We start from the raw sequence: 14,941 nt of genomic DNA on the forward strand, positions 1-14,941 counted from the left end.
ATAACCTTGAAAGCTGTCTTATGTAAACATGCCAAACATCACCGGCAGCCGGAATACCAACTACTCACCAACAGTATCCAGAGCCATCCTCCTATAATCCGAAGGTCCTTGCTGGCATTTGATTTACTAGAGTCTGGTAATGCACTTATGAACTGTCTCTGATCTATATTTTAATTATTTTTTATATTTTTAATGTTTAATAAACTGGACTCTTTTTGATTACATATCCAGTTTACGTTGCTTCAGTTCATCACGATCTATTGTACAAAGTATCTGAGCCTGCAGTTCTATATACTGTATCGCTTAGCAGCTTGATATTATTTTTTATCTTTGATACTACTAAGTATATTATTTTGAAATAGGTATCATCTACCCCCCACTTCATTGGGGATCGAGATACGTGTTTTGCACATTTTGGTCTAAGGAGTTTATTCCATTATCTTGTGGTTTACTTTTATTCACATCTGTCTCTATTTATTTATTTATTATTTTATTAATTTATATCTATCTTTTACTTATATTTCATACCTGTATTTTCACTCACCCCGTCCCCTTTTTTTATCACCCACTACACTTTCCATCTACTTCTATTGCTGCTCCTTTACCACATTGTTTTTAGTACTTAAAGGTACAGCAGTTAATTTTTAATTTAAATTTTATCTTTATTTTTATTTTTTATATTTATTTTTATTCTTATCTCTATTTATATTCTCAACACCTTAGGCACAGTATCCACTTATTGCATTTCCAGTATATTATATACCTATTAGGTTTTTTTTTTACCACATTTTTAGCCATTAGTCACTAACCAGCTCCTGGAGTTACACACTTTATTTTTAAGGTGATTTTTATCTTACGTAAACATGCATTTAATTAAAGTTTATTTAGTTTTATCACCCTGCCAATAGTTCTCTCTTAACATTTTCCATAAGATGTGTATAATACTCCCTTATAATACTCCCAGCCCCTTGTGTTTCCATATATATTCGGGAGTCTAGCCAGCTCCTTGGTTATGCACCGCCCCCCGTCACAGGTGTCTCATCTCAGGACCCTATTTAGCCTTGTACTGCAGAGAACTCGAGATGGAAGGATTTCCCCAAGTGAGTAGCTCATTTAGTAGACAGTTGGCAGTGAGAGTAGGACCTGCCAAAGATGGGGTACATTGACGTTTGTGGCAGGCTTATGCAATGTATGATCATATAATGTAACTAAATCCCTATAATTTTTTGCCTAGATTAGGTGTTTTTAATAAAACTAGTCAAATCTGTCAACATCAAAGTAGCTGTTTAGTAGATAAGTGAGTGCGCTGGATTTCTATTTTTACTGTACTTATTGGTCCCCAGCAGCACCCCATTTAAGCATGTTTAGGTGAGTGCAGCCAGCCCCTTGTGTATAATACTCCCTTTTAACATACTTATTGACCATTGTGTCTTCCAACCAACTTTTCTTCCATTTTGTTCATTTTCCTTCTTCAGCCAGTCATATAATGTTGAAAAGTAACTAAGCAGAGGTTGGGCGTTCATCTTTTTTTCTCCTGTTATGCTCTCTAGTGCTTGGGTCCAGGGTTTGGAATTTCCGAGTTCCAGCATGGTACTGCAATATATTACATGACATGTGTTAACATTGTTGCCATAATTACAAGAGCTGGAGTTGCCTATGCGTAGATTGAGATGTGGAACTTAATCCCCCATGATGCTTTGCTAGCCTAGCTTTCATAACAGCTTTGGAGATATTGTTTGGTTATTGCTTATTCATAGGCTACATAGTGTCGTCATGCGTATAGTATTTATAAAGCCACCCTTAACCTCTAGTCCAAAAAATAAATAAATACAAAACAGTAAAACTAGTACTTGAGGAAATAATTATATCTCAAGGTTTTGAAGATATTTATAAACTTTTGGTCTAATATTATGTCTCCAGAACCACAAGATCAGATTATTTTCTCATAATACACGGTTTCTTAATTATGTATCCTATATCTGTCTATCTATCTACCTATCATCTTGTGTATCATTTAACTTTCCATGTTAAATGTTCCAGACACTATTGAAAATAAGAGGTTTCAATTTACTATTTAAAAATAAATATACAAACACAATTTTGTAATGCTTTAACTTCACATATTAATCACCCCATTCATTCAGCTGAAATATATAAGCCATTCTAATGCTTGGGTGAGAAGCTTCTTCGTGCTGAGTCCTAATGGGCTAACAAACTTCACTTTTTGTGAAATGGTGCTTGATGAAGGTTAATGGCATGCCACGGTAATTTAATCAAGTGACATTTAATACACTATGTCTATGACCTTGATAAGCTTTCCAAATGATTCAATACTGCTAGAAAAGTTTCCAAGTGATTTATGTAGAATTGTTTATTTAGAAGTCTATGTCGATTTATGTAGATGAATAATTTGGACATTATAATAATTTGGCATAATTTAGAAAGTCTATTAAATGAAGGCCTATATCATGTAAAAAGTTAATGAAAGCATTACTGTCTGAATATAAGAGGGTACTTCTCACCGTAGTTTAATGCCAGCGTCTAAAGAGTTAGTGATGTCACATGAATGCAGAGATCCCACATGATTGGCTGCTTTGCATAGCGCATCTTGGAACTGGAACTGATAAATTGTCCTAGTGTAATATCTGTTTAAAACGAAAGTATACATATATTTAATTAAACTATAGATCTGTTTCCGCAAAATAATTTATTTATTTTTAAATATACATACGTACTTAAAATGAAAAATAAATATATTAAAATATGTATTAAAATGTCTTAAAAAATTCAAATATATAAATGTTATTAAAGTTTGGAGTAAAGTTTGGATAATATCTTACCACTGGTAATCATAGCAGACTAAGATTTTTTAAAGTTTTTTTTTGTTTTAATTTAGGAGCCTGTTTTTCAGAATTTCTACTTAAAAACTGTGCCCTATTCCATGCAGAAAACAGAGACAATTCTGTATTGTATAAATGGATTAATAATAATAATAATTTATACGGTTTATATGTTAAACTATGGAAGTCCCAGCCATTCCTGATAAAAAAATAGAAGTAAAGAGGGCAAGGTAGGGACATTTATTAAATGGTTAGTCCAAGCACCATGACAACTTCATTGTTTTGACGTAGTCATGGCGCATGGACCTTGTATGCGCAGCATTTCAAAATGAAGCGAGCATAAACATCCTATAAAAATGAGATTCTATCCTAAATAAGATGATTTTGGTCATCAACAACTTTTTCACAGTAATCTCTGTCTATGAGATGCTGCTCTCTCCTGGTGCTCCTTCCACCTCTCCCAGTGCTCTTTTGGTGTTTCTTTCTCTGGCTTTGCGTCTTCCCCACAACCCCTCTCTGCTGGTTTTCCCCAAGGGTCTGTCCTTGGTCCACTTCTGTTCTCGATCTGTTCTCGACCCTATTTAACGCTGGACGCAGCTACGGTGCTGGTCCATGTCACTATCCTCTCTCGCCTTGACTACTGCAGTCAGCTTCTCAGTGGTCTTACATGTTCCAAATTTGCTCCATCACAGTCTATAATAATTACGGTGGCGAGGCTCCTCTTCCTACCTGCCCGGCGGGATCAAGGTAAGAGGTAAAGAGTTTTAAAACGGTTTGTTTCCTTACCGAGGAACAGCGCCAGGGTACTTCTGACATTATAATCACTAGAGCAGATATTAGGTGGTCATGGGTATTGGTTGTCTGGCCATGTAGCTAAAGCATATAGCGGAGAGTCTACTATTTTTATTACTCAGAGTTAATTGTAGTAGTGATATTATAAAGTATTTAATGCCGCCTAGACATGAAATACAAGCTATTGCAATGTTATTCTGAGCTTATATGTTGGATTTTGGAACAATGTGTTTCAACAAATGCAATTAAGACATTTCTAATTAAATGGTAGATTCATAAATTAAAGTGATAATAATGTAGGTTAAATAATTCGTTTATAAAATCCTCCATGAAGGAAAGACGAATTAGCTTACGTTTATCAGACAGAATCTTCTTTTTTTTTTTTAACTCATTATATATCAGTGAATAGAGAACTGCAGATGTAGAGATGTAACTATGATACTCAATTGAGTTTGAATTCATCCCTTGCTGTGGAAAATAATCTTACCTAATGAAAGAATAGTCATTGGCAACGTGGAACAGAGCTGCTGGATCGCAATATGTCTCGTCATGAGGATAAGGTTCCACTACACCTACCAGCTCATGCCTAGAACGAAAACACTGTATTTAACCATATAGCCGTTTATGCATACATCAAATTAATAATTCTGCATTTAGAAACATTGAGGAAGGAATCTAATTTATGAGTTTAGATTAATAACCTTAAAATAAAACCTTTTTTCAGAATTTCAGAAGCAGCACAGGAAACATGAACACACCACTAAAATCAGGAAATTATACTCTAAAAACAATTTCACTTACAAAATAAATTCCACTCCTAACAGCAGCACACCAAATATAATTAAAATGCCACTGCTATGTGAAATGCTATTCTATTAACTGACAGGAATCTAATATTTCTCTCCATTCTTAATCTGAGTTATCTTTTCTTGTTTCCTTAATTTCCGAGCCCTTCCATAATTCAGTGGTGTTAGTAGAACATGGGATTTGGATGTAGTTAGTGTCAAGAACTTAGATCTGCAGTTGAGTGCTTACTGTAAAGCCCTTTGTATGAGTCTTGCGGTGAGTGTCACCCGTTTGACTTTGAGAGATGAAGCAAAAAGTAAGTAAATAAACAATATAATTAAAGAACGACCACTAATGCTTAATCGTATTAAATGCACAATCCAAGTAAGTCGCCTACCTGCACTTGATTGCTTTCAACGGCAGCAATTTCCTAAAAGACTGCACTATTTTTCTCTTATACTGCTAGTTCTGTCCATTTAAAATATATTTGACGCTGCATACGTGCACGCAATACTCCACTTCCCTGAGAGGCTTACTGCTGATTAACTGTATGCAAAGGAACTTTAAAGAGGAGTATCTTGGAATTTTATTTATTAACTTGCATATTTATATAGTGCAGAAAATGGAAGTCACCTCCACCCCAAAATGCACCCTTTGGATCTTAAGCATAAAAAGAACTTCATTGTAAAACCATTGTCTATTCGTAGACACTTACTTCATTCTCCACCATTCCTCCATCCATTTGTCTTTAGGTATTTCTCCTCTGAAGACCTTCCATCTCCACTGCTCCAGCATGTAGGTGAACGGCAGAGTACCAACGATGGTGAGGGCTTGTCTAAGTAAAAAGTTGATTTCTGTCTCTGTAAAGAACATGTATCAGTAGGACAGGATATCACTCTAAATACTTTATCACCAGCATATAACCCTTAATTGGTTTTAAGCTTTTTGTGCAATTAAACATAAAACATTTTCTATATTATTTCCTTTGAAATAAGAAGATGTGTGAACAGTCTTTTTGATATGGTATTTGCCCATCATTCATGTACAAATTTTTAGGCATCTATTGTGAATTCTTATCTATTTTGTAAATGCAAGGCATTGCTCAGACTTAGTCTTAAAGGGACACGAGAGCCGGTACAGCTTAGTGTAGTAACAGCTTCAGAAAACCACCTCTAGTGTCTGTCATTCTGACAGCCACTAAAGGGACTTCCTGGGATTGCAGGACCCATTTTCAGCATCTCCACACTCTGATGGAGATGCCGAATGCACCCACAGAGATGCATTGCTGATTGGTGCAGGGCAGTGAATTTGCCACTTATGCGCACTTGCCAGTGGCTCCCTATCTAATTGTCAGTGTTAGGACCCGCTTAGGGGGGTCTGCCTTGACGTTGGCAGGCGGGCATCCCTCCAATGGCCATTGGAGCAACTAAATGACCTCCATTTGTCTAAATATACATAGGGATTAAGGAGAAAGCGCAAGTAACATTTTCTTTTCTTTGGCTCCCTATCTAATGTTTACTTATTACTTGTATTTACTTATTACCTGTATGGATTTGTGAAAAATAAAATTAAACATAAAAATTCACACCTCTTTAACCTGCAAATGGGCGCATCCATCTTAGCTCCCTGCCAATCATTGCTCTAAGCTGTGTCCTTTGCGCCTGGCAGTCAGCATAGATAAAGATAAGGGGAGAAATAAACAAATGTATCTACTTCTCCTCAACATTTGCCATTTTGCCCTTGGCTTTGCATATCCTGAACTGGATTATGATGTAATTTCCTTAATCTGTAAAGGGACACGATAGGCACCCAGACCACTTCTTCTCAATGAAGTGGTCTTGGTGCAGTGTCCCTGTCCCCCTAAGCACTGCAATGTAAAACATTGCAGTACTAAGACAGCCTCTAGTGGCTGTCTACTAGACTGCCACTAGAGGCGCTGCCGGGAGTTTAACAGACTCTGGGTCCCCTAAATGACACTGGATGTCCTCATGTTGTGCATGAGGACGTCTAGCGTTGGTGAAATCCGCAGCTCTCGACGCGCATGCCCATTAGATCCCCCCGTTGGATAATGTTGGAGGAGGCGGTCCGTGACCTAGGGCCGAAGGACATCGGCGATGGAATCGGGTGAGTAAATTAACGTTTTTTTTTTAGCCCTTCATATGCTGGGTTGGTGGGGACACGAGGGAGGAGGGCACCAAAGGGCACTGTAGTGTTAGGAATACATATTTGTATTCCTAACGCAATAGAATCCCTTTAATATAACTTAAAGCAAAAAGGAGCATCTCATGAAAAAGCTATAGGTGATATTCAGTGTTTTAGTCAGTGGAGTAAATAATGATTTACTAAGATAAATAATGCAGCAGAGGGAAGTCTAAAACACACTTACCTCTGCTGCAATTCGGTTTTCAGGGCAACTTTGCATCCCCCATGATGCCTCGAGCATCTGAGAAACACAGAGAAATAGAACATGAGCATTCAGTGGTGCTACAAGCACTGCAGGGGTTACAAACCTTGCCAGGTCGAGCATGTAAATAAAAAAATAAAAACGTGTGAGAATTCTAAAAATGGAATAGCTAACTATAACCATAAACTGCAAATGGCAGTTCTGCTTTAAATTTGCACGCATTTGAAAATCTGACTTGGCCTTCCATACTGAGTCGCTGTTCCACTTTGAGTTCGGCAACATTTATAATAGAATCCGAAAACTGCCTTTTTTTTCTAGATTCTGAAGAAACAAAAACTATTTTGTTTCATTGTCTTTTATGGTACCACACCTACAGAAACATTGTTAAGGATTCACCGGAGGTTCACAAATGGAATTCAGATTACATTTATGCATGCAATAGAAAACACACAGCATATTCAATGTGTTCTACTTTGTTTACCTTGATCTTCCACAAATGTGTCTGGCAGTAGCTTTAAATGCTTTAAGTGTTTTGGTGTAGCTGCAGAAAGAGACATGATTTCTCCCACAGCTTCATGAAAGCCTTCATTCGCTCCATCCCGTAACAACATAGGCAACGGGGCATAGGCCATATCATACTGAATATGCCCCAACTCATGGTGTACTGTTAGGAAGTCTTCCATGTTCACTGTGGTGCACATCTTGATCCTAGATATACATATGGAACAAAATATTGAATCGGATTAACTTGAAACCTAAAATTATATATGATAACCGCGTAGGCAATAGACAAAGTGCATTGGATTAGTTTTAAAGGAACAATACAGTGTTAGGAAAACAAATGTGTATTCCTAACCTTATAGTGCTCTCACCACTGTTTAGGTGACTGCCCCACCCCCGCGAGGAATAAATGTTAATTTCTTGAGAGTTTTCGTATCTTTTATCCCACAATGAGCTGCTCTATCTGCAGCTGGTTCTACGACCTTGGCTGAGGTAATTAAGACTGATGATCTCAGACAATCCAATTCTTTTGCATATGCGGTACAAAAACGCCACGCTGCGCCATTTAGATGGTCCTGCACTTCTATTGTTCTTGGGGCTCCCATGTTGTCACACGGTTAGACAGGTATATATGTGAATCCAACACAATAGCACCAATACAAAACATGTTGATTGTTTACACAGGTGATTGGGAGTGAACGGTGTGTATAAATTGCACCAAAGAACATGAATTCCTGGAAAATTATGCAGAGAGTAGCAGATGTAAAATAAGTGTGTCCAGTGGATATTAGTTACATTAGTGTAAGAGTTCTGGTTTTTCGACCTTCCTGTTTTAAAAGTGTTCATGGATCATGAAGTCTGTGCTTTAGTATGAAGTGTTTCAGTATGAAATGCTTTACATTGATATATTTTGTATTGCTGACAGGGGTGTAACTCCACCCCCAACCCCCAACATCAGAGTGTCGTTAGCCAGTATAAGAGTTCCAAGCTGGTTAATGTCAGTTCTGTTAATGTCCGTTCTCAGCATCAGCTGAGATTGATCAGCTGGTGCTCTCACCAATGGATGGCTCATGGGATAAGCACCCAGCTTATGCAGATCTGAATTTCACCAGCAAGGCAAAACACCCAGCACTCAGCAGAGACTCAGTAAGAGGACAAACCACAACAAAATACTGTAGTTTTACCTGTTACCAGGGAACAGTGTCAGGCTATTCCTAGCATGATAACCGTTAGAGTGCAATTTTAGACTCATCTTTTAACCTCAATGTGGAATGTATGCTTGTGTGGTTTTGAACCTGCCATATTTGCCTTAGATGTCTGTATGGTCAATAAATACTTTTTATCGCTCAGAATCATACTTGTATACAAATCCGTATGGCAACTTTTATTACGTATCGTAGCTACAAAAATACCATATCTCACCCTTGGGGATGATTGCAAATGTTCTTTCATTGGTAGGAACAGAATACAAACTTTGAATTTATTATAAACCCCAATGCCATCTCATTCATCAAAAACAAATAAAATCACAGTTAGGACAGCTTTGAGACTCCAGGAGTGATGTTACATTCAGATGGGGGCAGATACTGAAACTTGTTCCTCTCCTACCCATTATCAGAAAGGTAACCTCAAAACTCAACTTAGCGTAGAATGTGATTCCGATGAGACAAGGTATGTGCACCTAACATAGATAGCATGGCAATTCAAGTCCTTAAATACTTTTTACCATATCCTCTTGACTCCATAATCTTCTATTCACAATATGTAATACTCCACACACCAATGCCCTCTGAGTTTATTTGTGTCCTGGTGAGTTTAATTGAAACTGAAATAGTAATTGTTACTAACTGCCTTTTGTAACTGATTTTTCGTGTGACAAATTGCCCTGCTTCCCTGGGTTATGGAGAAGCCTGTTGGCAAGTCTCCTTCCATGTGGCTATGACTCTTTGATGTATTTGGCTTTAAAGCCCCTGTTCTGCCTTCAGACAGACTATTTATGTAGGGTGCTTTATTTCTCTTATGTTTTAGTCATCCTGCACCCATTATAGGTGCAGGTTGTGTGTAATGTAATTGTTTATAGTGTGTGTGTGTGTGTACTGTGAAATGTATTGCCTGCTCTCCTGTACTGCTAAGGTTTGCTACCAACTAGGTGGATTTGGCTATGGAGCTTGTCTAGTGCCCTCTGTTGGTAGCAACAGCAATATGCACTACCTGAATAGCAAGACTGGTTCATTTGCATATTCGGGTAGATTTGCATATTGCTAATTCTGCAGGCACGTGAGATATTTTCTCTTAATTATTGTCTCACCCACCTCTTTAAAAATATGCAATTGTGTTATAATAAGTCACTGTATGTTGCCTGCTATGATTTGACTGTTTGTAATTTTATTGAGTTTTCACAGCAATGTTAATGTAATGACCATATGGGCTAGTCCCAAGTAAAATAACATTTTAGACAGTTCTTCTTGACCTTTAACATTTAGTCTTGTCTTGTGATTGGAGGGGACAGCTATACTCACACTGGGTATTGCTATGCTCTGAATATTCCCTTGAGCCTTAAAGGAACACTATAGCCACCTAAATTACTTTAGCTAAATAAAGCAGTTTTAGTGTATAGATCATTCTCCTGCAATTTCACTGCTCAATTCACTGTCATTTAGGAGTTAAATCACTTTGTTTCTGTTTATGCAGCCCTAGCCACACCTCCCCTGGCTATGATTGACAGAGCCTGCGTGAAAAAAAAAAACTGGTTTCACTTTCAAACAGATGTAATTCACCTTAAATAATTGTATCTCAATCTCTAAATTGAACTTTAATCACATACATGAGTCTCTTGCAGGGTCTAGCAAGTTATTAACATAGCAGGGGATAAGAAAATCTTAATTAAACAGAACTTGCAACAAAGAAAGCCTAAATAGGGCTCTCTTTACAGGAAGTGTTTATTTAAGGCTGTGCAAGTCACATGCAGGGAGGTGTGACTAGGGTTCATAAACAAAGGGATTTAACTCCTAAATGGCAGAGGATTGAGCAGTGAGGCTGCAGGGGTATGTTCTATACACCAAAACTGCTTCATTAAGCTAAATTTGTTCAGGTGACTAAAGTGTCCCTTTAATCACTTAGCTCTTTTAAGAGCTGTTCCTGTTATGCTCTCCCTGGAGGAGTGGTCTTCCCCACACAGTCCTGGATGCTGGAGGTTCATATAGGGTGGAAGGAAGATGTCTTTCCCACACAGTCCTGGAGGACAGAAGCTGATCCAGGGTGGAAGGAAGACGGTGAGACTCCAGTCAAGCTACGGCGGTTGCAGAGTCTGCAGTGGTTGTGGTGTCCGGTGCGGTGCGCGTGGTCCTCGGCGCAAGCTAGGAAGCGTCCATCAATGGAGGGTACTCAGTCGGAGTACGGGGAGCTCCGTTACAGAAATGTTGAGACAATATCTGATATCCATGATGAGCTAGTCAAGTGGAGCAATCTTTAACACTCAAGAAGTTGTGGACTGCATGTCATTATGGCTGTAAGAGCATTATGGGAGATGTAGTCCATAACATCTAGAGTGCTGAAGGTTGCCCACAGCTGATCTATAATTTTATTCTCATTTCTGTTCATTGTATTATCCTTTTTACCTTTTCAAGTAAACAAAAAAATAAATAAAGTGAAGCCAATCTATAAATTAATTTTAATTGCATTTAAATTGCAGTGGTTTACCTGAAGTCATCCATTCCCAGATCCCAGGCTGTGGGGTGGCAAACCACTTTCCGTCCATCTTTAGGCTCTTCAATCATTGAATTTGTCCAGAAGTTGGGATTTAATTCAAAGAGACCAACAGACTTAAAAAAGATTTCCGCTTCTTTAAACATCCTTTCTACTGTCCATCCCTGAAACCAACAAAATTATATTTCTTAACATTTTTATGGATCTTAAAATATTTTACAACAATGCACCGTCTAATAGTTTAGGGACGCTACGGTCATAATCACAGTCCTATGCCTACTTCCATATGAGAACAATTTCAGATTTTTGGTGTTTGTTTTCTACCTGAACACAATCCAAAAATGTTTAAACTGTTACTGCAGGTAATGCTGCCAAAGTTATAAAGCAATTATCGTCATACATTTTAATGTTAAAGGGTTACTGCAAGCACTGTTAATCACTGCACTGATTCAAAGTGGTCATGGTATTATGTACAGCGCTTCACTATGAAACGCTTTACATACAGTTTAACCTGGTGAAGGAAGAGTAATTTGACCTCCAGCAGCGTCATAGGGACAATGTTGTTATCCAGCCCGGAACAAGTTCTGCGTGGCTAATGTCAATTCTGTGTATATTTGGTGCCTGACACAAACAAGCACTGCATGCTGGTGCCAGACAGCCAATAGCAGTATTGACCATGTGTGCCATGCATGCAGGGCTGGTGCAAGGATTAATGCAGCGCTAGGCAAAAAATATTTTGCCGCTCCATTTACTCCACAGTGGTCATGTAGGTTTAATCCCACAAGATAAAACATTGCCTTACCGTGAAAGGTTAAACACGCCTCTAGTAGCTGTCACACTGACAGCCATTAGAAACACCTCCACTACAATGCCATGTTTAACTATGACAAGCGTTGGAAGTGCATAGCGCTTGCCACTTATGCGCTTCAGGTCCCTAGTGCTCCTGTATGAGGAACATTGGATTGGACCAGTGTTGTGCCATTAGTGACATTGAGCAAGGTAATGAGGCAAGAAGTGCTGAGGGAGTTTTGGTGCTTGATAAATGTAAGTCATTCAAATTGTCCTTTTTGCCCAAATGCAATCACTGATACATACACACACACACACTCTCATGCATTCACTCACTCACTCACATTCAATGGTCAACACAATTAGAATCAATGACCAATGCACACACAAATTCCCTGATTCATGCAGATTGACACACACACACACACACACACACTGACTTAAGCAGACATAAACTAACTCTTGTATACTGACAGACACACACATAAACACACAGATTGGCCCAAGTATATACACACACACACACACACACACTGACTGATGCCGACTGACACACAAACACACTGACCCATGCAGACACACAGAGACCCATGCAGGCACACACAGACACACTGATCCATGCAGACACATACACACACACACATTCATACAAACCCAAGCAGACAAACACTTTACCCAAGCAAACACACACTGACCCAAGCAGACACACAAACAGACCCAAGCAAATACACACACTGACCCAAGCACCCCCACACACACACACACACTGATCCTGACACACACACGCACTGACCCACACACACACACACACACACAGACCCAAGCACACACACAGACACATTGATCCAGACACACACAAAGACCCAAGTACACACACTGACCCAAGCTATTGTTACATGTTCATTGAGAGGATAATATTCAGAAGTACCTGAGCAACCATAGTAGGAGTGACGTCAATGCTTTCTTTGTCTGGATATGGAACTACCAGGGGGTACAGGTTTGTCCAAAACCTGCCCCACATGTCACCTGAAAAATGAAAAAGTTGTATCTTACCATCAAGTAAATATAATGAACTTTAAAAAAAATAAAAAGCAGCAATTGTCTTTTATTTTACAGGAAGTACTGTATGACTGCATCTGTAATTTCCTGCAAATATTTCAGCTATTTGGCTTTTTCAACCACTTGCATAACCTCCACCAGCGTGCAACTTTAATACCCACCGACCGTATATGGATTAATGCAATGTAAGACCTCCTATCTGCATGTCCCTTCAAAGATTGAGATCAGATTATGTGTTCATAGTAGATTTGTATTACTATTCCTACTGGAGGAATGGAACCCATGTTGTCTTCTCCTGCAATAGCCCCTCCACTTAAGGTTCAACTAGGTGTAAATTTTAAGGTGACTTTCTGCACATCTCTGTTCTAAAGAAAAGTTATTTGAGTATCCTTCAATCTGTGTCTTTTTGGCTAATACATGCTGGATGTTTCTTATTGATTGCATTTTCTTCTTTTATCTGTATTGCTTGATAGTTCCAGGAGGTGAGGTAATGTCGGAACTATCTTATCTGACAACGGCAATCATAAGTATCTCCATTATCATTTATATTCTAATGTTTATTTTAAAAATAGCTCAACATCTTGGCAATGGCCACATGAAATAAATATTATGTCACAGCTACAAGATTCAAATTCCATTTGAAAATTTTTGAGCAGGTGTACTAAACCAGGGGCCCTGAGTGTATACCTGTATATTTAAAATTCACACAAATCTTTCAAAGTACGGTTTATTATTATTGATACTGAACAACTGTTGGAAGAATGGCAACTATACAAAACAAAAAAGTTACCTAGTAAATGAGCAGGAAGATAACCTTCAGAATTGAAATATTTAGCGCCATATGTATCCTGTAACTTCGATCTAACATAGGCGTGTAATTCTTTGTAGAGTGGCAATATCTGTCATGAAAGTGACAAGAACAAAAGCATTGGTAGAAAATAACAAAACAATTGCTTATTCATATTTACAGTTCATATTGCCAGTCACAGACACTGACCAGATGATATACAGATTTAAGCAAACAAGCTAATGGCGGATCCCTGTCTGATCTTTATTATAGAACTTTCTTTATATACATTACTGAGTTTGAAGCAATGTTTACAAAACAAATGCACACTTGCATATTATATCATACATACTACATATTATTAGGAGTTTGACAGCTGTGGAGTGCTGTGATACATACTGCAAACTACAGTTCTGCTCCTGGACTGAAAGGAAGGGCAGACATGAATGCTGCCCAGAAGTAAGGGGGTTGGGACAGAGGTACAACAAAGTTGCAAGTTGGAAGGAATAAAAAGGAGGAACAGGGGAGGGGACTCACCAGTCATCCAGAAGGAGTGTAGGGGACCCTGACTCTTTCTGGCCCTTGCTCGAAGCAATACCAAAACCGCCCCCCCCCCCCCCAAAAAAAAAAAAAAAAACATAGTTGCACTGTCTGTAAGTGGTAGGAATTACAGTTGAATCTACCATGGTGGCAGCACAATGAAATGGTGGCAATGTTGAAGGCTTCCCTGGAGTCCCATGGCTCAGGTGCCTTGGATGCGGTGGTGGCCGGCGTTGCAGGAAGATCGGGAGCTGGTGAGGCGGAGAGGACAGCGGAGGTATCCCATGCAAACGGTCGGAGGGCCAGTGGTCGAGGCCTCCGACGTGGTTGTTGCCCAGCCTGGTGAGGACCAGCAGGACCCAGCATGGTGAGAGAATGGAGGCGGATGGAAGATGGATGGCAGCAGAAGTTCCCCGTGCGCCCAGGCAGAGCGGTCGGCACAGTGAAGATGCTGAGGTGAGGGCCCAAGATGGCGGCAGAATGGCGGGAAGCTCTCGAAGTCCGTCTTCTCTTCCAGAACAGGCGGATGTGATGTCACAATGTTGTATGCAAGGACGAAGACGGCTGACGTCAGTGGAGGCACCGCAGGGCACGTACGTGATGCAGGCATGCAGCCACATCACAGGCCTCACCATCTTTACCTCTTTCCGGAGAGTCAGACACACCAGAGGAGGCCAACTCTGCCAGAAGTGGGAGTTGGTGAGAGCAGAGCATGAAGGGAAGATTCGACCTCAGGAG

General features: G+C 39.3%; 1 protein-coding gene across 1 annotated transcript in view; it reads right to left on the reverse strand.

Annotated features, from left to right (window-relative positions):
• Window positions 1-14,941, reverse strand: part of ACE2 (angiotensin converting enzyme 2) — a 118,145-nt gene that overhangs the window by 21,923 nt on the left and 81,281 nt on the right. The window contains exons 6-13 of the mRNA XM_063449146.1: window positions 13,667-13,775; window positions 12,746-12,843; window positions 11,023-11,192; window positions 7,304-7,530; window positions 5,134-5,278; window positions 4,120-4,218; window positions 2,523-2,645; window positions 1,415-1,593 (exon numbers count right to left, since the gene is read on the reverse strand). Coding sequence (XP_063305216.1) covers window positions 1,415-1,593; window positions 2,523-2,645; window positions 4,120-4,218; window positions 5,134-5,278; window positions 7,304-7,530; window positions 11,023-11,192; window positions 12,746-12,843; window positions 13,667-13,775 — 1,150 coding nt within the window. The remainder of the gene's footprint in view (window positions 1-1,414; window positions 1,594-2,522; window positions 2,646-4,119; window positions 4,219-5,133; window positions 5,279-7,303; window positions 7,531-11,022; window positions 11,193-12,745; window positions 12,844-13,666; window positions 13,776-14,941) is intronic.

Source organism: Pelobates fuscus, chromosome 1 (assembly GCF_036172605.1).
Source record: "Pelobates fuscus isolate aPelFus1 chromosome 1, aPelFus1.pri, whole genome shotgun sequence".
NCBI lineage: Eukaryota > Metazoa > Chordata > Amphibia > Anura > Pelobatidae > Pelobates > Pelobates fuscus.